The sequence below is a fragment of the Pleurodeles waltl genome, chromosome 12, assembly GCF_031143425.1.
Source record: "Pleurodeles waltl isolate 20211129_DDA chromosome 12, aPleWal1.hap1.20221129, whole genome shotgun sequence".
In the NCBI taxonomy this organism is placed as follows: domain Eukaryota; kingdom Metazoa; phylum Chordata; class Amphibia; order Caudata; family Salamandridae; genus Pleurodeles; species Pleurodeles waltl.
In genome coordinates, this window is record NC_090451.1 from 361,462,862 (window position 1) to 361,484,227 (window position 21,366).

The following is a 21,366-nucleotide window of genomic DNA, read 5'->3' on the forward strand; positions in this document are numbered from 1 at the left end:
GGTGGAATGACTCCTGGCAATGGCCTAACCAATGGGGTAAAAGTTCTCGGGGCCAACCATACCCACTTTGGGCATTTTCAAGATGGTGAAAGTTTTAAGCCATACTAAACTTGCACTGGGGCCTGAGGTTATGTGCTGTGTGTACACTATGGTAATCCTAATGTCTCCCCACATCTAACACTTAAATCCAGTTCAGGACAGTCACTGTTCCCACAATAAATCCAGGGTCCACAAGTCTGATAGAGATGAAAGGAGGTTTCTCCAGCAACCAGACATTAGATACATAAGAATTGTTTTTGCATCCTGTTTTCCTTCCTTTCAAGTGTACCCCAAAGTGTTATATGTAAATCCAGCACACCGGTCAAGCAGGATTTGACATTCAGGTAGGATCTGGCTCTTTTTTAAAAATGTTTTATTTATTGTTTTTTGCAACATTCCTTCAAACAGACAGCAAAACAAAGTAAAAAAAACTGTGTACATCACTGTGCACGTTAAGTACTTTCACAGCTTCTTGTTTGGCCAAAGGGATTATGACCCATTGACACAGACAGAGTGTTGTATGTATAAGAGGATTTGACATTTTAATGTCTGAAATTATGCCCATAGCCCCCTCCCTGCACATTCTGTGATGTTCAATGGAGCCATTTCTGTCCATTCAGGTCAGGCTATTGTTTGTTCCTAGTAGATATTTAACTCCTTTTTCATTGAAATGTTAATCAGTGGCTGACAGAGGTTTGAGAGCCAATGCAAACTAGTCTCCAGCAACCTCAGGCAGGGAAAAGGTAATTTTATAAAAGTTAGTTTCACTTAATATTCATTATAAATCGAACTTCACCATTAAATTGGAGTTAAATAACTATTACATGTCGTTGTTTAATTATTTTTCTAGCTAGTCCCATTCCAGGGATACAGTATTAGGATTTTAATCTGTTCCCTGGTTTTCTACCTAGGACAGCTGGGCCTGCCACTGTAACAAATAACTTTTGCGTGCTAGTGACTTTAAGGAGATGTTAACCTTATACTACTTTTCATTACCATACACCATGCCTTGTGGTCCACAAGGCTTCAACAGGGGCAACCTGCCAAAAGGGTTGATTCTGCTAGGTTGAATTGCAGAGTTTAAACTGCCACAGTCAGGCTACAGTGGTAGGCCTGAAGCCTCTTTTTACAGAGTCACTGTTAATGGATAGCACAATAGGTGCTGTAGTCCACATGTGACATTTTATTTACAGTCCCTGGGTCCATTTTGTACCATATATAGTAGGGTCCTATAGGTTTGTTAAATAGCACCATTAGTAATATGCTAATTTGACCGTGTTTATTAGGGAAGCACAGTCACTATACTACCAGTTAGCAGAGGTAAAGTGCACAGAGTACAAAGCCAGCAAAAATAGGGTGCCGCAAAAGGCAAACAAATCTGGGGTTACCATGCAGAACAGGCAGATTTTCAAAACTTTTGTGACCTGTGTTGTAACACTGGATCTAAAGAGTGCAGGGGAATTCATGCAATAGTCAATCTGCAACCAGGTCAGTGGATCAGCAGAACAAGGTCCAGCATAGCTAACCAGTGAGGCGGTAAGGAAAATCAAGATATCATTTGCTTGTTCTTTCTTAATGTATGACCAGTTTTGAGCATCTGTGTACCAGTATATAGCATAACGGGGCAACCAGGAGGTCCAGTAGTGTACACGCATATAAGAAAGTCTGAGACCGCACCAGAGTATGGGTAGGTCAGAATATCCTGACATATATTTGCTGCCTCACCTGCAAATTATAGCAGAGGGAGAAGAAAGTATGTTTGCTGGTGCATAAAGGCGTACTCTGAGGATATTTCTACTACAGTTGCCTCACCTTTTGAATATCCCCAATTGCTATATTGTTTCTGGAAACATTGAAATAGCTCTCCTACACCGGTAGGTGGCGTTCGGCTCTTTCTTGGCATTAGTTATTGCCTGGATATGACAACACCAGAGTGACATAGCCTTAACCCGAGGCCTTGACATCAGTTACCTTTTTTTTTTACATACCCTTCAACACTAGATGCGTTGTGGCTTTCTGTGGATTATTTTCTACAAAATATAGGAATTATTTTACAATGTTTGGCGGAATGTCTACACATATCAATTTCTGTTTTCAAACCTTGTCCTTCATTCTATGGACAAATGTCCATTTAGGACCCTCAAGCAATCTTTCTGAGGTGCCTGGAGCCTAAGCATAGTTTGGAATTTTGCAATCAATGTCCTCATGCACTCTCAACCCACAAAGGCAGCTATAGCATATTTGGCAATTGCAGAGCTCAGAATCAGAATCAATTGTCCCTCAGCTCCCGCTTAAAGTCTATGCTTTCCCCTTTACTGAAGTCATTGAGCACAATAAGCAGGGCAGGACAGTTGATCCTACACCTGGACACCGATCCTATTCCAGGAGGACCTCCCCACACCACATTCCACTTCGATGGACTGAGTTGTATTCAGAGCCAGAGATGCAAGAGGTCCCTTCGGGACTGAAGCCAGTTTCTGCCCCAGCACTAACAGTGCTGAATTCTAGTTTTTCTGGCTCCCGGTGACAATCTCCTGCAGGTCATAGTATTCCCCCAGGCCTTGAAGGCACTGTTTTATAGCTCATTTTCCTTCTGGTGTGGAACCTGCAAGACGCCTGATGAGACTACCATCAGTGAACCTTTCCCCAGCATCAGTCAGCCCTAGACTCCCTTCTCCGGTCGCTCCGCCAGTGTTTGGGTTAAAATAGATCCAGTATCCTGAATGAGATTCTTCAACTGGCTGCGTACTTGTAAGAGCCTTTGTCCCTGTTTAGGGAGCCTCTGACTATTATGGCAGCATGGGCCAGTCCATCTTTCATTCCAGCAGTGACCTGCTCAATTGTCTGTCATCAGCTCGTCCCTGGGAACCCTAGATTCCTCTGAGGTCACCCATTGCCTGAAATCCTAGAAGGACATGCTTCCTCATTCATGAAACTGTATTCAGAGTCCTTTCCCAGTGCACTTCCTCAATGGGAGTATAAAATGAAAGAGACCATGGGGAAGAAGGTTTCCAGTATAATGAAAAGTTCTTCGTAGATTTTGTAGTCCCCTTAATTGGGCAAAGTTGTCCAGAGGGCAACTTCATGCAGATTGATTGTGCGATGCATTAGGATTTACAATACCCTTGCCAAGAAGTAACCACCGGATGCTATCAGAGACCATACTTCCAGAGAGAAAACAGCAACTTTATCAAGAGCTGCCCTGATCTCACACGTATGCTAGTCGGTAAAGTGGGCTTCTGGTCACATATTTATTAAACATTATAGCTTAGACTCAGAAGTCTGAACGGATCGGCATTTCACTCTATCTGTGTTGCAGGTCTGTCTGGTGTGACCGTCTCCATGAACTGATGACCTGAGAGGACATTTCTGTGTTGTTTGTGAAAATTTGGGTGTACAGCATGATATGGCTGTGGGGCCCTATCGTGCAGTACATTCTCAAATACTGTCTTGGGTCCATTGGGGTACATTTACTTAATCTTAAATTCAACCCTTGGTAGTTGTGGCTGAGAGCAGTAAGGCTTAGCAAAGGAACAATGTGTAAATCATTTAGCAGCACTAAACAACGCAATAACAAAGCAACGACACACAAAAGAAAGAAGACACCAATTTATAAATATAGATTATATTTGTATTAATTTTTAGAGACGTTGATAAACAAAATCCACTGGAGGGTTCCAAAGATACAGATTTTAAAAGATATTATCACTTAAATGCAACGCAAAGAAGCATTGGTGAATAAAAACTTAGGAAACTTTTTAAAAGTTTGAAACTGTTTGATTACTCTGGCCTGGTTTCGGTGACCATTTCCGACAGGACAGAGGTCTAGGTGGCCAGAGTGGACATTTTGGACCGTTATCTGATCACCAGAGCATTTTTGAAACAACATCCAACCTTTATAGGACAACTGCAATAGATGACAATATAGTGGCCCTGATGCTGAGGGATGCAGGCAAACAATGCTCAAAGTATGCTCCAGTTGTTGTGCGGTTGATGGGGGGTGTTTGTGGGTGCGCCTCAGTCCATGGGTGGAGCGCGGCGCACTTGGCCACAGAGATCTGGGTCCCTCGAATTCCTCTATGATGTAGTAGAAAGCTAGCAGATGCTGGGCTACTGGACAGTCTACACTGCGGTTAAGGTGAGATCCTTAGATGGGGGCTAGTGTCCCTTGGGTGTAAAAAATCTGGACTTGGATAGCACTCCTGGGTCAGGCAGACTTGGGTGCACCTTTTGGCTACCTCAGATTTGTCCTCTTAGGTGCCCGGCTACTGGTATCGGCAAAACTTCTGCGGTGACTACCAACTTGTTGGTTTGGGCAACTTTGACTCATGTGTCCCTGGAGCTGGTTCCAGGAGGCCAGCCGACTGATCTTTGGGTTCACTGCTGTTGTTGGATGTCAGGAATCAACTTTCCCCCCCAGCCAGGAGCCATAGAAACAGTTCAAACTTTGCTAGACCAAAGTGCAGCAGGTGCAGTCTTTCCAAGCATGTAGCCTCTTTATGTGTGACTCCTGGGCAGCTGGGCAGTCCTCCGTCAGTCCTCTCTCAGATTCCAGTGTGGACTGAGGGTCACAGTGCCGTATTTATCCCAGGAAAGTGCACTGAGGGGAACACGCAGTCACCAGCCAATGGGATACTCCGTCCCCTCCTACCTAGTGAAGCTCTTGTGATGTCTGGCATCTGGCTATCTCAGTGTGCCACATTCTTGCCTCTTTCAAGATGGCACAACCCTTCCTCGGTTGTTAGAAGCTTGGTAGCCCATGGTAGAGGTGTGGCTACCAGAGGGCTACAAGCCCACGGTAGAACCGTTTTGAGGGCAAGTTTCTCCACTTTGTCTGCAAAAATAAAAGGAATCCTGGTCAGTGGTTTTGGTGCTACTTCCCTCACAAAGGCGGCTTCACGTTTGAAGCATGCCTTTTGGGCTAACACCCTGATTGGCCATCATGGGGGAGGAGGTAACACCTCTCTCTGCGGCAACTGCCTTTGCTCCTGTGAGTCATTCACACGTCTCCCCTGGAGGTCAGAAACCTGTTTTTATGCCAGGGCCTTTGTGAGGCCGCTGGGCTAACTGGAGCAGAGTGGCAACTTTCTTAAAAGTTGCTTACCTTTAATAGTGGTATTAAATTCGACCTGGTCATCAGGTTAGGTTTAATGCCAAAATTAATTTGGTACCTTATGTGAACCAGGTACCCTGTGTTAGCCAATGGGGCTACTAGCTTTATCCACAGCAAAACGACAATTTGGAAGTTTTGCTGTTAAGATATATCAATAATATATGTCTTACTTAAAATACAGCTCCCTGTCACAGGGCTATATACGCCTTCCTTATGGAAGACTTAGATATAGTGTTAAGGGATAGGGTGGCTTTGATTTGAATGGCAAAGTTGGACTGGCAGTGAAAGCACTGTCCTTCCAGTCTGCAGTGGTAGGCTGGAGGCCATTTTGCACTTTGTCACACACAGGGTGCACAAACATTAGAGCCCTGAGTGGACACTCTGCCTTACATGCCCTGGGTACCTACGTACCATATAGAAGGGATTTATTATTAAGTCAGTCCTTGCTAATTATGTGTCGAAAGACCAGCAGCATCAGTCAAAAATGTGGCGGCGAAAATGCATACAGGGGCATTTCCTTACAATAGTCATTCAAAAAGGTGAGGAATCTGCAGATAGAAGGTACCTATCAGAACAATGTAGTTACCTTTGCTAACAATCTTTCTGATGGGCCTTGGTCTATCTGCATATTTTCCCTCAATCCTGTCTACCTGCATAGTTATTGGTAACATTGTGCTGCCCTCCTCTCTGCTTTACATGGCTTGGGACAAAAAGGATGGGTAACTAATGTCAAGTTGCCCTGGTGGGGCTATCTGGCTCCAGTGCTATCATGTCCAGTGTGGTACCTGATGCCAAAATGGATCCGACCACCATCTACTGGTGCCAGAGAGCTATTGAAATTGTTCCGGATCTGGACTAGCCTGAAAATATTCAAAATGTGAAAAACCTACAGGTAGATAGGGGAGCTACCAGAAAGATTGCTACCAAATGTAAGTAAGTTGTATGTTAAGGGCTGTCCAGTAGCTACTTTGGTTCTCCAGTGGTCAGCTTAGCTTATTGTGATGTAGGTTTTTAAAAGATACAAGGAGTCCTTTCTTTTAAAGCCTTTAGTTTCACTTTAGTGAAATGTATGTGTATTTTCCTTTTTTTGTATGGATTTAATGCAATAGACAAGCTTTGAAGATGGTGTTTATTACTGCTGTCATCTTGGCCCAAAGAATGTTGCAACTACAAGTTTGTTGAGCCTAATATAGAAACCTAACAGATCAAATCTCATTTTTCAGGGCTGGTTTGTGAATTATGGTTCTTCATTGTCCATGGTTTCCCTTTTCTCATTCATCCTAAAAACGAGAATATTTATACAAGATGTATCCCTAAGAGGACCCCATGTTTTTAGAGCAGTTACCCTGATTGAATGCCATACTGTTTCCAGATTGTACATTGTATTCAGATTTGATACAAAACGACTAATAACAGTTAGTCTGTAGGTAATATGCATGAATCTACCATAAGAATGGTGCCTAGGGCTGAGATTCTGCAACCATGTGTACCTGTCCAGTGTCTTCAATAAAACTACCTGGGCTTTAATGCATACATTCACAATCCATTGCCTATTAGATTTAAGGAGACATGCCAAGTTCAGGTCTGCTTTTATTCAGTACTTTAGAATGTGATATGCTAGGTGCCCTGCACTTTTCCCTCCAATCTCCCAAAACCAACTTCTGTTGGTAGTTCTGACAAGGATTTCTTTTTCAAAAAATTAGGGATCATGTGTAACTTTTATCTGATAGTTACTCATACTTCCAGAAGATTCATTGTTGCTTTTTCACCTGAGAAGTATTTCCTGCCTTGTGAAACATTCATTTATAATTATAACTGTATTCAAAATATTTCTTTGATCACTACTTGTGGCAAATTGTGCTCCAACTAGATTTGTACCCCTTTAATTGTTGTCCGTGATCAAGTATGCTTTGGTTAAAGCTTCAAAATAATCATGGATTCATAGTACATATCTTCTGTACTTATTCATTCATTGTTGTGAATTTAGGGCACCTTAACTTCTTATGTTACTTTATGTTTTCAAGAATACATCATTTGTCAGTTCTTTCTGGAAAAGAGCCTGATTTGAACGTGTTACACTGTAAGTTATGTGGTCCATGGGTTTGAATTCTGATTCTTGATTCCTGATATGTAAATTGATCTTGCTTGACTAGCTTCGAAGTCTAGAATGGCTGCAAAACTTATTGACCAACATTGCATACCTCTTAAAAATAAGAGAAAACCCACTTACAAGTGGTTTTTATTTATAAGCTACTCATCAGAGCCTTTGTAATTACCCTCCTGTACTTCACCATGGTTACAGTCATTGTGCACTGTTATCTTCGACAATAATGTCAATGACTACTGGAATTTATGGTGTTGTAGTACAAAAGGAAGGAACAGTAGGAGGAAATGGGATGAGATGAGTGTGTTTGTGTGTCTTTCTAGGTAGCGTTTGTATTCACTGAATTAGATCAGATGTAACTAACATAATTTTAGAAGTTTATGAAAAGAAAGTGATATTAGGCTCTGACAAGGCAGCTTCAGCCATAATAATTTTCATATGTTGGTGCATAAGAGCAGATAATCTGACCTCCTTTGGCAATCGCTCTTTGTAGTGCAATTTCCAGCATGCAGTTTGGCATTGAGATTAAAGTGGTAATGTTATGAATGTTTGTGTTGTCATAAATTAAAATAAATTATATTTTTGTTGCTGGCTTTTGGTTTCTTGTGTTCTGCAATTGGGAGCTTCAGCTGAGGGCTTGTTTGTCAATGAAGAGATGTTTGTGTAAGCATTCAAGACACAGCAGAGAAAATCTGAACATTTGTAATGTGAAAGACTGCAAGTACCAGAATGCACTAGCGTATCCCTATGGATAAACACCTGACCACTAAAATTGATGTGAAGTTTAAGAGCACCAGAATATACTAGAGCCTCATTGAGGATGCATGGGTAATATATATTTCTGATGGATACTTCTAACTGCAGATTATTTACTTTATGAATAGTGCCCCAGGCATTGGACTTGACCTGGAAACGTTTCATCAGTACCTCTGTACGCCAATATGTGGCATTGTGTGGCTCCATCCTGACGTTGCTCCACTCCAGAAGTGGCATGTGGAGCCGAAGATAAGCATCACCCTTGCATGCTGGCATCAGTTCCTTTTTTTCTGCTTCTTCACAAGTGGATCCAGAACTTTTCTCTGTTTTTTTTAACTGAGTTTTCATCACAAATTATCATTGTGCAAGGGAAATATTGACTCTAAAGCGACAGAGTTCAAACCGTACACAGACTGTCCCAAGCAAATGTCTGTAACAGACCCTCACCAAGTCTTTTTGGGATAAGACCATGACTGATTGCATGGGGTGTGCCATAGGTACCAGTGTAGTTATCCTTCACTATGCCTTGATGAGATCACCGGGTTTCTCTGGGCTGTCCAGGCATCTTTAATGGCTAAGTCCTTTGATGGATCTCAACTTTTTGATGGTAAAACTGAATCAGCATTGGAGCGCTTTAAAGAGAGCTGAGCCACAGTACATTCCTTGGGCTTTTCTGCTCCCACAAGGCAATTTTACTAGCGGTTTCCACTTCTGTGTGCCTACAGTGCGTTTTTCCATCAGTCAGTTCCAGACTCCTCATCCAGCTGAGCAGGCCTTTCAGCCCTTTCAATGCAGAGGCTGCTGTTCCTAGAGATATCGAGGTCAGCAGGGGCAATGTGTAGCCAAGTCCTCTGCACCCCCAGCGGGCGCACATGAGTATTCACAAGATGAGTAATCTGCACTTAGATATTGTCACCCGAAAGATTGTTACCGAGTGTAAGTAAATGGAACTGCCTTGTCTGAGCTTAGCTACACCTACTCTTTATTAATTTTGGAAGGTTTTGAGTCGCATTGGATGTTTATGGTAGCCCGTCATCTATTACTTTATCATGTTGTAGATTGAATATTTTGCTTTTCAAACTTCAATGTGACTTGCATTAATTTACTAAAATTCTCACTTACTGTTGACTTTAAAACATTGTAAAACCATTATTTATTGTCTCCTTCAGGCGATAAGAAAACAAGAATGGACAGCCATTATCCCAAATTCCCAACTGATTGTGATTCCATATCCCCATGATTCCCCTCGAAGGTAAGGCCTAAGTTTGCCTGCTCGATTTTCTTTTGTTATAACAAATATTTTTTTAAAGAACTAAGGAAACAGGTGTACAGATTCAGATGTTGTGGATGCAGCACAAAAGAAAAAACAAAGATGCTAAATATTACTTTCTGCCAGTGTAAATTTAAATTAAATAGCAAGGATCCCTTAACCATCTTGCTCTGAGATGAGAACTAATCTCTCTCGTACCTCCACACCACTCAAATTCTTCTAATTTCCTTTAACTTTAGTTGACATGCCTCAGCTTGTAACCGTCCCTGCATGCTTCCAAAGCCTGCACTTGGGGCATGCAGTACTATTTCTATGTAAAGTGATTCGCTGCTTATTTCTGTGGATCTACTTTACACAAACATCCCCAGGAAAATAAAGAACGAAAATCCAACTTTAAAAGACGGACCGTAATTTATGTCTCATAATTGCCACCCAGGTTGACTCAAATCTACTTTGACAATCTTTTTTTAGGACTGTTTCTGCTATATGTGTAGAATATCTCTCTGATTTCCTCTTTTAAAAAAAATTATTTTAATTTTTAAAGCTTGACATATTACAAATCCAGGAGTATATTAAAGCAATGATACAGTAAAGTGAAAACAGCAACCAGAAAAGGTGACTAACAAAACACATTTTCCAGCTGAATGCACACGTACCTATTTTCAGTAAACTCAGTAAGTGATTACCACATGTTATAATGTTCTCACGTTTTGCTGTTAATTAAGTAAATTACATCGTAAAAGCAACGATTCAGTACTTTTGAGTATCCAGTGTCAGAACTTGAGGATTCATATTACTTAAAAACATGTGGGATATTAGACAATAGTAGCCACTGTCAATAAAATATTGTGATTATCTTGTAATAAATGTACTAACCTGAATATATTCATATCACCAGATGTTTGAATAATGATATCTTGCACTCAGAAGAGGAAACTGAATAAAGTAGCCACGATATATACTTCACAGAACTCAAAGATATGCAACCTTGAATTATGCTAGAACTACACAACTGATGACTCATGTTTGGGTATCATGCAGTCTATTTAGGAACGTTTAGGATAGCAACCTGTATTAGGCTGCAACAGCGATTGAAGAATATTATAAATTGCACAAATACCTGGCAAGGCGTGGTGGTGCTTGAAGAATATGTCTGTTACAGATTCTTTCAGGGTTTTGTTTATTGTGTTCCATTATTCTTCAATGTGCTTGGTATGTGTTTGTTTCTTTAGTCCATTTATCCCAAAATACACAACAGTGTGCTGAAATAAACTTATGAACACTAGTTCCTTTATAAACAATGCCTCTGTGAATTGAGTATCTGATAGAGACTTCTAGTTGCAGATTCCTTACCTTAGAATTTCCCCCACGCGTCAGTCTCGATCTGGAGCAGTACCCCTGTTCACCGTTAGGTATCGTTGGTCAACTCCGCGTCCATCATTGGCATTGTGTTCACTGGATATGACGTTGTGGGTCCGGATATAGGCACCACCCTGGTGCGCCAACGAAGTTCTTTTCTTTCCACTCCACCCTATGCGCAGATCTGAAGAAGTGCTACCCCACAGTCACTTTTTGACTGGCCTTTTTGATTTTTGTTGAAGATTTTTTGACATTCTGGTGGGTCAAGATGTCATCAGGGAAGAACGGCTTCAAGCCCTGCGACTACTGTCATTGGTTGGTATCTGTGACGGATGTGCGCTACGTGTGTCTTTGGTGTTTGGAGTGCGACCACGATCCGAAGTCATGCTCCGAGTGCCAGGCTATGAATCCGAAGGCTTTGAGGGAGCGGCCCGGCGCTCAACTCCACATCGCTCCTAGTTCAGAGGACGGTCCCGAGACCGCTCACAGAGCACACGCTCTGTGGTCACTTTCAAAATCTTTGGGACACTCAGGTAAGCATAAGAAAAAGTTGAAGAAGAGCAAACCTTCTTCAACTTCACCCAGCTGGTCGGATGACACAATGCGGGAAAAGGAGTGTTGTCGCTGTAGACCTCAGTCCTCGAAGCCCATTGCTGGGTCTGCACCACGCCTCCTGAGTTTCCAGGAGCAGGAGCAACCCCTGCCCAACCCCTAGAATTTTATGAGGCCATGTGCCTCATTTTTGGACAATCCGTCCCTGCTGGAGAGCTTTCGGGCCACGTGGGTTCGGAAAGGGACCCCTCGGGTTCCGTGCTGGTGGCTTTGGCCTCGGCTCCAGTTTGTGCCCAGGGATCCACTTCCGGATCCGCACCAGGCCCACGGTTGGTGTCAATTCCATACTTCTTGCTGACTCAGAGGCAGAGCCGGACTGGTGTCACTCAGCGCCGATTCCACGTTTGATGGGGACCTTGTTCCTTAGGATGAATCCTGACCCTTATTCTTATGGGTACGGGTAAGGTGAAAGTATGGAGGGGTTGCTGGACCGTTTAGAATACCATCTTGATGACCCCATGGACTGGGCTCAGGACCTGGGTGAAGCGAGTGGTCTAGACACTTCCCCTAATGCTGGCATGCTTTCTCCCGCTACAGTGGCTACTGAGGAGGGAGTGACATATTCAATAGTGGTGAGGAGTGTGGCTGAGGTCCTGGGTCCCGTGCTGTCTTCTGTGGCCGACAGGACCAACCTCCTAAATGAGGTGCTTTTGCCTGGGGCTTCCTCTTAACAATCCCTCTTGCTCCTCAATGAGGCCTTCACTGATGCCCTACTGGGGACTTTGTCCAAACCCAGCACAGGGGCTCCTGTTAATAGGACAATCACCGCCTCCATAAGCTTGTGCCTAATAACCCAGTATTCCTGACCCAACACTCCACCCCTGAGAGCTTGGTTATCCAGGCCTCTACATTCCAAGATGCATTCCCTTTCACACCCCCAATAGGGAATCCAAAAGACTGGATCAGCATGGGAAGATGCATACTTCCTCCAGTCTGGCATTGCAGTCGGTGAACACTGCATGCCTTTTGGGCAGCTAGTCCCATACTTTATGGGAGAGGGTTGTGCAGGTGCTGCCACAGGTCCTGGAGGGGCCAGGGCCATTCTCTCTCAAGCTGCTGCTGATGGGAGAGACGCAGCTAAGTTCACAATACGATGTGGACTGGATACAACCGACTCACCGGTTAGATTGGTAGCATCAGTGGTGACCTTGAGGTGCCACACTTTGTTGAGGACATCTGGCTTTTCAGTGGATGACCAAGCTATGCTGATCGACATGCCCTTTGATGCCACCTGTCTCTACGGAGACAAAGCAGACTCAGTCCTTGGGCCTCTTAGCTGCTCCTTGCCCCTCTAAGTATGGTTTTCACCCTTTTTGTGGCTGTTTGGGGCACCCAACCATGTTACCTTCCATCCAGCCACAGTGCCACCCATGTTGCCCAGACTCTGCGTGGCCAGGAACATGGTAGCCAACGTTCTAGTGGATCAGGAAGCCAGTGGTCAGCCCAGTCCACCACCCCTCCTGCTGCAGCCTCCAAACCTTCCTAGTCTGCTGTTTCCCCATCAGGGACCAGTCGGAGGCAGAGTTCGCACTCACCTGCCCTGCTGGAATCCATCGCCTCAGCCAGGTGGGTTTTGCAAATAGTCAGAAGGGGCTACTCCCTTCCCTCCGAGACTACCCTACCATCCATGTCACCATCCTACGATCGGATGACAGAGGATCACCAGACACTTCTCCGCAAGGAGATTACAGCTATTTTGGCCAAGAGAGTCATAGAGAGGGCCCCTGTGCCAGAAGTAGGTTGTGATTGTTATTCCCGCCTACGCCCTATCCTAGATCTCTGGTCCCTCAATCTCTTCCTCAAAAAGGAAAAGTTCAAAATGCTCACTCTAGCTCAGGTCCTATCTGCCTTGACTCAGGAGACTGGGTGGTAGCATTAGATCTGTAGTACACATTTCTGTGTTCCCATCCTCACTGCCACAGCTGTTATTTGTGGTTCACGGTAGACCACAAGAATTTTCACTTTATCGTGCTCCCCTTTGGCCTTTCCAGCGCCCCTTGGGTGTTCGCCAAAGTGATGGCGGTGGTTGCAGCTCATCTGCACAGGTTAGGGGTTTCAGTCTTCCCCTACCTTGATGACTGGCCATTGAAGGGGAGCTTGTCCCAGACTGTCATCTCCCACCTCCAGACTACGGCAGATCTCCTGCATTAGCTGGGGTTCACTATCAATGTGCCAAAGTCACACTTGACTTTCTCTCAGAGCTCCCTTAGATCAGAGCTGTTCTGGACACTGTAGTTTTGGGCCTACCGTCCCGAAAAGCGAGTCCAGGACATTCAGGCTATGATACTGATGTTTCAAGGATTTCGGTGATAATGCCTCTGAGGCTTCTGGGCCTTAAGGTCTCTTGCCTCCTGCTGATCAGACATGCCAGATAGCATATGCAGGCTCCTGAGGGGACCTAAGGTTCCAGTAGGCGCAGCATCAGGGGAATCTCTCTGACATGGTTCAGATCTTGGAGGGAATTGCGCAAGATCTGCAGTAGTGGCTTTTGACCCGCAATTGGGTCAGAGGCAGATCCCTCTCCCTTCCCCAACCAGATCTGACAGTAGTGACAGATGGGTCACTCCTGGGACGGGGCGGCCACATGGGTGAGGAGGAGATCAGAGGCATCTGGTCTCCGGTGGAATCCAGGCTCCATATCAATCTTTTGGTGATCAGGCTAGCATTGATAGCAATCCTTCCCTCTCTCAAAGGGAAAGTAGTGCAGGTGTTGTCAGACAACACCACCGGCGTGTGGTACTGCAACAAGCAGGAGGGGGCCGGGACCCTTTGTCAGGAGGCTCTGCGCCTCTGGATATGGCTGGAACATCAGGGCATATCCCTGGTAGTTCAAAATCTGGTGGACACTCTGAACGCCAGAGCAGACAAACTCAGCCATCATTGCCTGGTCGATCACGAATGACTTCTCCATCCACAGGTGGTGCAAGGTCTCTTTCAGCAGTGAAGAGAGCCTTGGTTGGATCTGTTCACCCCCGCAGAGAACGCTCAATGTCAGCTGTTTTGCACATTGGAGTTTCCAAGGCGGCACTCGCTCGGCGACGCTTTTGAACTCTAGTGGCACTCAGACCTCCTTTCTGTCTTTCCGCCAACGCCACTTCTGTCCAGAGTTCTCAAGAAGATCGAGAATGACTGGGCCCAAGTAATTCTTGTGGCTCCAGACTGGGCATGAAGAGTCTAGTATCCTTAGCTCTTGAGCATGGCCATCGATCCTCCAATCAGACTGCCCCTTTGGAAAAATCTTCTGTTGCAGCAGCGGGGACGGTTCTCTACCTCAACTTGTCCAGACTCCGACTTCTTGCATGGAGATTTTGCGGTGGCTGTTGACATCTTGCGACTTTCCGCCTGAAGTCTGTAATGTTATCTTTGCAGCCAGGCATCCCTCCACCAAAACAGTATAAGCCTGCAGTTGGCACAAATTTGTGGCATGGTGTACATACAAGTCTGTTGACCCCCTCTCTGTCCCTCTTTCTGAGTTCCTTTTGTTTGTTCTTTCTCTAGCCCAATGGGGCTTCTCTTTGGGCACCCTCAAGAGCTATTTGTCTGTCATCTCGGCTTCCCTGCGATTACCTGACCAACGCTTTTTGTTGAAATTCCTGTTGTTGGTAGACGTTTGAAGTGTCTTACCCATATGTTTTGTCCTTCTCTGTTCTCAATGCTCCAATGGGATTTGAACTTGGTTGTTACTTTCATGATGTGTGCTCTGATCGAGCCACTTTACAACTGTCCACTTCAGCTTCTTATTCTAACAGCCTTCCTTGTAGCCCTCACTTCTGCCTGCAGAGTGAGTGAGCTGCAGGCCCTCTCCTTGAAGCCACCTTTCATTTACATCCATCCTCACAGGGTGGTGTTTCGTACCACGGCTTCCTTTTTACCTAAAGTGGTCATGTCATGTCATGCAGGCCAATCTATCACCTTGACTGCTTTCTAAGTGCCCCTACATCCCTCTAAGGAAGAGGAGAGACTCCACCGCCTGGACCCAAAAAGAGCATAGGTGTTCTGTCTTCATCGTACCAAAGAGTTCCGGGTAGATGATCAACTGTTTCTAGGTTATGTGGGGGCGAATAAAGGTTGAGTGAATAAAGGTTGCAGAAGAGAACAATCTCTTGATGGGTTGTTCTCTGCATTACAGTTTGCTGTGTACTGGCCAAGAAGCAGCCACCAGACGGTTTGCGTTCTCACTCCACTAGAGGAACAGCTGCAACCACTGCGTTAGCACGCTGAGTTCCAGTCCTTGATATCTGTCAGGCGGCAACATGGGCTTCTCTACACACATTTACCAGACAGTACTGCCTGGACAGTCAGGTCTGTAGGGACAGGCACTTTGCTCCTTCAGTCTTGCAGGACTTTCTTGTATTGGTTTGCAGACCCACCTCCAGGGATGGTATTGCTTGGGTATCTAATCTAAGGTAAGGATTCTGCAACTAGATGTCTTTGTCAGATGGACAAGTTACTTTCCTTTGGTAATGCAGTATCTGGTAGAGACAATATCTAGCTGCAGATTCCTTACCGACCCACCCATCCTCCTCGCTCTGCAAACTGATTTCTAGGGGCAGGGACTCCCCTTTCAGGGCCTTACTTTTAATGCACAGTGATCAGTGTTCTTCATGGCTCTGCGCTTCTGGCGTGGAAGGTCATAAAAAGAAACTGACGTCAGTGCGCCAGGGTGGTGGCTATATAGGACCCGCAACATCATATCCGGCACGTACGACGGATGCAGAGCAGATCAATGCCATCTAACGGCACGCAGGGGTACTGCTCAAGAATTATCTCTGGTTCCACAGTGATGCCCGGGGGAAATTCTAAGGTAAGGAATCTGCAACTGGGTATTTTCTCTACCAGATAGAGCGTTACCAAAGATAAATAACTTGTCCTTTGGGGTTTTTTGGTATTGTCCATCTGTGGACTGCCCAGGCTAAAAAGCACCCAGGACCAAAATGGTAGTAAACTACAACAGCTTCAGGTCGTGTGTAAAAAGGTCACCACCACCTCTGAGCAATAGAGATAGTCCTGGGAGGATATCACCCCCATCCTTCCTACTCATTGTCGGGTAAAATAAGCCCTGTGGAGAAACTTTAACTGTATAAGGCATAGCCTGGATGGTATTGCAGAGTGCCTAGGAACTGCCATCACCTTGGTCCAGTCCTCATCCTTGAGGGAGCCCAGGCCTCATTCCCCTGTGGTGCAGGGTTGTTGAAGAAGGCAGACTTATTATTAATATTTGTGCAGTAAATCTGTGCCACTTTATGATCTTGTAATTCACCCATGAGCTGCTTCGCCTCAGGTTAAATTTGAGAAGGTCTTCGAGATCAGAAACATTGGGGGACGATAGTGCATGCCAGAACTGCAAATAACAGTATAAGTGACTGCAGTGCTGGTCAAATTTTTCTTGGAGGATGTGAAAGGATTTGGAAATCATGCCCTCCATTAAGTTGCCTACCGTCAAGATGCCTATAGTATGCCATTTCTTAAACCCCTGTAGTTCAGTCACTTGTCTCTGGTTGGGCCCCTCCCACAAGGGGGTCTGTCCTTTAAGCTTTTGGAGCTAACCAATTTGTTGTAGAGTGGCTCTCCATAACTGGAGCACTACATTGTTCATCGGAAGGGGAGAAAAGAATGGGGTCTCCCTCTGTATGGCAAAATGCAGACCAATACCCCCAAAATTCCCATTTATCGGAAGTGTACGTTGAGTCCCCTGAAGTGTCATACCACCATTTATCACTATGATTAAATGGGAGGCCCTGAAATACGTCTCAATGTCGGCAACATCAATGCTACAGTCAAGTGTAGATTGAAAGCATTTTGCTAAGGCAATGCCCTGGAAATTATTGTACCACAAGACGCTGCAAAGCAAGGAGTTAATTTTATGGAAAAAAGGGGAAGTGGCATAGGGTGGTTCTGCAATGGGTGCAGAAATTGTGGCAGAGATACCATTTTTAAAATGGGTGAGATGTTCCAGAGCAACATGGAAAGTGCCATTCAAGTCTTTAGGTCAGTCTCCAACTTCTCCGTTAGTGGCTGGATATTAATCTCCAATGCTGTTTAAGCCTTCGGGTGACATACACAGCTAAATATTGAAAGCTCTGTGTGACCATTTGCACCTCCACAACCCACTGCAGATCTTCCAGGTAGGCATTAGTAGGGAAGACAGAGAATTTAATCACATTGGTAAAGAGGCCAGACATGTCTCAAAGATTTTTAGGATTTCAAGTGCCAGTGGGCCGAATGATTCGGGGTCTGCCAAGAATAATGGGACATCATCTGCGTATAAGGTTATCCTACTCCCCACAAAAAAACTCTTATTTGGGCATCAATATGGAACCATTCCGCAAGGGGCTGTTTGGCTATGGCAAAGAGTAACAGCGAGTGGGAACGCTTGTATGTACATATATGCATATCAGAAAAGACCCACTCAAACACAGGCCAGTTGGTCTTTGTACAGTAGCTTTGCCCAAATTCATGTGGCTCATGGCTGCAGAGGCCTCACTTGCCTCTTGACGTCTGAGTGCGTATGCAGGGGTAGATCATGTACAAAAAAATGTCAAATATTGTGGCATGCAGTGTCACATTGCGCATAAAGAACTGAATAGTATTGTGCAAATTGTGCAGCAATAGCTCTATCCCCTGTGATCACCTCCCCGTCTGAGATAAACAAGGAGAGAATCAACAAGGTATGCTGTGTATTGTGGCAGAGTTTCTGTGATATTCTGCTTGATTTATCACCCCTTTGGTACATGTGTGATCAGGAAGCTAGCCATATCATCCCCTACTCATTTAAGTGTGTTTGTTGAAGGAGTACTTGAGTGTAGGCGAGGTCTCTGAGAAGTTCCGCTTTCTGATCTGTGCAATAGAATGTCTTGAAGTCTCAGGCTCTTGACTCCAAGTCGATTACCAGCTGCAGCCATTTGCGGTTTTCATAGCTTATAATATTTCCTTTAAGGGTTGCCTTATAGACTTCCCAGAGGAGAACCGGGGAAGACATAAATCCCAGTTTAGGAACACATACTGCTCTACCACCTCATCAACGTAGGTTTTGTATGCTTTTTTTGAAGGGAGCACGGGCCATCCTCCATCTCACTCGAGACTTGGCAGAGCGGATCATGAGTTGGATTTCCACCGGGGAGTGAGCCTACAGCCCTAATGTAGATTAGAATAGCTGTTTCCCTAGACCCCTGGGTGTACCCCAAGTGAAAGACTTGAGAAAATCCGTATTGAGCCTGAAAAGGGTACTTATTACCCAGTAAGTGTCTCTCTTGGAGGAACAGAATGTATGTTGGCTTGTAGCCGTTGAGTGTGCCTTAAAACTGCTGTCCTCTTAATTTTATCCAAGAAGTTGTTTACGTTCCAGAAGGCCAAGTGGACCAAGTCACCATGAGTGTCAGTTTTGCCATTGGCCTTTGAGGGGAAGAGGGGGGAGGAGTCGAGGACCGTGGCAGGAAGAGTACAGATGTGGGGGTGCAGGGCTGCACCAAAAACCCATATAACAAGAGCAACAATATTTGGATCCCTCCCAACCCACACTTTGAAAACATGAAGTATCTGTTGTAGGAGCGACCATAATGCGGGGACAACAGGGTGCCAGACAGGGCATCTCCTATGTGTATCCCTTCTCAACTCCATTATGTCAGGGTTTGAAGCCCAACGTTTAAGTCGCACATCCGACTGTCTGTAAAGGGGCATCACCAAGAAATGGGGTGGTTGGGGGGCGGTCCCATCCACCCCCTGCAGGTAGTCTACCTCTAGCTGGCTGTTGTATAGTCCTCCAGCATATGAAGCCACCACTTTTGAAAAGTAAACTGGGCTGTAGAACTGAAAGTAAAGTAAAATCTGAGCTGTGCGGGGAACTCCACTGACCGTAATAGCAAGACATCCATCCCTATTACCTGTGGGGGTCAGTCCAGCCTCTTGCCTATTCTGTCTCTGGGCCATCGACCTGGGACATCTCCCCTCAGCGCCCTCATGACAAGTCCGACACAGGTAGTTTATTGTGCTAGGAAGAGCGCAAGTGATTTCTGTTAAGTCTTTGTAAGTGTGACCTGCGCAAAAAGAACTGGGATCTTCCCCCATCTGGCCTGTTATTCCAAACGGTGCTAACAAACAATGACTCTCTCCTCTGAGTTTTACCAGGCACAGAAGCATATAGCAGATGTCGAGGTCCTGCAACTTCTCTGAGCCTCCACGATTTTGTTGCTGCTGGAACATTCTGGTATAATCTGGGAAGATCATGATTTTATGTGACTGGAACAGTAGAATATCCTGAAAATGAGTGTAATTCAGGATGATGTTCCTATGCAAGAAGTTCAGAAAGCAGGCCATCGTGTGTCGAGCAGGCGCCCCTGGGGCAGCTGCTGCACCAAGGCGTAGCCATTGGTCGAGAAACCTCGCTAGGGGATCCCCTTCGCAGCCCTCTAAGAAGCCCTCGAACTGAAAATTGTTCCGTCAGGCCCTACCCTCTGTGTCTTCCACACCTGATGCCAGTTCCTTGGACATCATTGTTAATCTTACTGTCTTATTAATTTCTGCCACATTGTCCTCCATCTCGGACACCCAAACCTCTGCCTGCGAGATCCTGTCAATGGCCTTGCGAAGGTCCTAGCACAGTAGCATTGTCTCTGGCGCATCCCAGGAGTGGTCGGTGGCTGCCATAATCCTGGAGGTATCACTTGCTGCACTGCTGGGTTCCGGGCCCTCTTCAGAGTTCTCCCCGGAAGATGTCTTGGCCTGGGAGGTGGTAGTGTCACCCCCCCAGAATGGGCAAAATTATCCAATGTGCTCGGCCTACACAGTGGGATTTTGTCCTTAGCCATGATGCCCACTCTTGTGCCATTTTTCTCCAGGCTGGCGCGCCTAGTCTGAACTGACCTGCTGTGCTCAACAGAACAAGGGGGCCAGTGAGGCGGCACGATCGGACAGAATCTCTCCTGATGTGTCTCATGTCCCCATGCCATGGAAAGGCTGCAATGGGAAGGATCAGTCGGGCCCCAGGGGAGTGACAGGAAGGTTGACTTCCGCCCAAGTCCGTGGCTTGTCTGGTGGGGGGGGGGAGCGGGGGGGTATTCCTGTGTGTCCTCCAGTCTGTCCAGCCAGGCGCAGTAGGCCACCCCAGGGGACAAGGTGCAGTCCATCAGACCCCCAGCCCCATTCCCAAACATTTTTGGTCGTTGGGCTGGAGAGAGGAGATTGAACAATGATTAATGGACAACCATAGCCTTTGCAGAAATCAATATACAACATAATCTGGACCACTGATGGATGCTCGTGTGATAGTGTAGCAGCTTAACGGGGTGGCGAAAATACAGTATAAACACAAGGCTGGTATTGTTGTTATTGATACTGTTGCTATTATTGTTAATATCAAAAGTAAAGGATCCTCTTTTTGCTCCAGGTACGATTTCAGTAGTGATAATATGATGGTAATTTATTTGGATAAATAGGCAGACTGTGACACCTGTGAGGGTGTTTCCTGTGACCCTGGCGAGTACACGATTGCCCTAAACGTCTTTTGATTTCGCAGAACTGCTCTTCCAGTCATTAAAACAGGCTGCCGCTTTTACAGTAACCGCCGGGAACACGCCTTCCCATTGTAAATCTCGTGCCCCGCGCGACTGCCCCGTGTAGTATAATCTGTGGTGATTACGCAGGGCGTGGGCTTCACGGTGCCAATTGTTCTGCTTTTCTTCTCTCTTTGCAGTTGGAGTGTCAAGCTGTACCTGACCCCGAGTAACATCGTGCTGCTCACCGCCATAGCTCTAATTGGCGTCTGTGTCTTCATCTTGATCATAATTGGCATATTGCACTGGCAAGAGAAGGTAAATCTGGGGGATTGAGAGATTTGCTGGAGACTCTGAAGCTGAGTGGAGGCACATGTGTTTCTTTCGCTGTGAATTTTACTTAACTCCAGGATAGAGGTCTATGGGTCTTAAGACCTTGTTTACTGAGTCTGTCAGAAATAAAATGAAGAAGGCTTCGCAGGGAACACAAAACTAAGTAGTAGCCTGCTTGAAGAGAGCACACCACAAGAGAAATTACGTGTGTGTATCAAAATATATTCATTTGAAATTCGGATAACCCCAGTGGCGTAACGAAACTTGGGGGTACCCCCTGCAAAATACGTGG

At 45.4% G+C, this 21,366-nt stretch overlaps 1 protein-coding gene across 1 annotated transcript in view; it reads left to right on the plus strand.

The window, feature by feature from the left end:
* Positions 1 to 21,366, plus strand: part of ITFG1 (integrin alpha FG-GAP repeat containing 1) — a 936,956-nt gene that overhangs the window by 904,350 nt on the left and 11,240 nt on the right. Inside the window, exons 16-17 of the mRNA XM_069216605.1 lie at positions 9,182 to 9,264; positions 20,942 to 21,059. Coding sequence (XP_069072706.1) covers positions 9,182 to 9,264; positions 20,942 to 21,059 — 201 coding nt within the window. The remainder of the gene's footprint in view (positions 1 to 9,181; positions 9,265 to 20,941; positions 21,060 to 21,366) is intronic.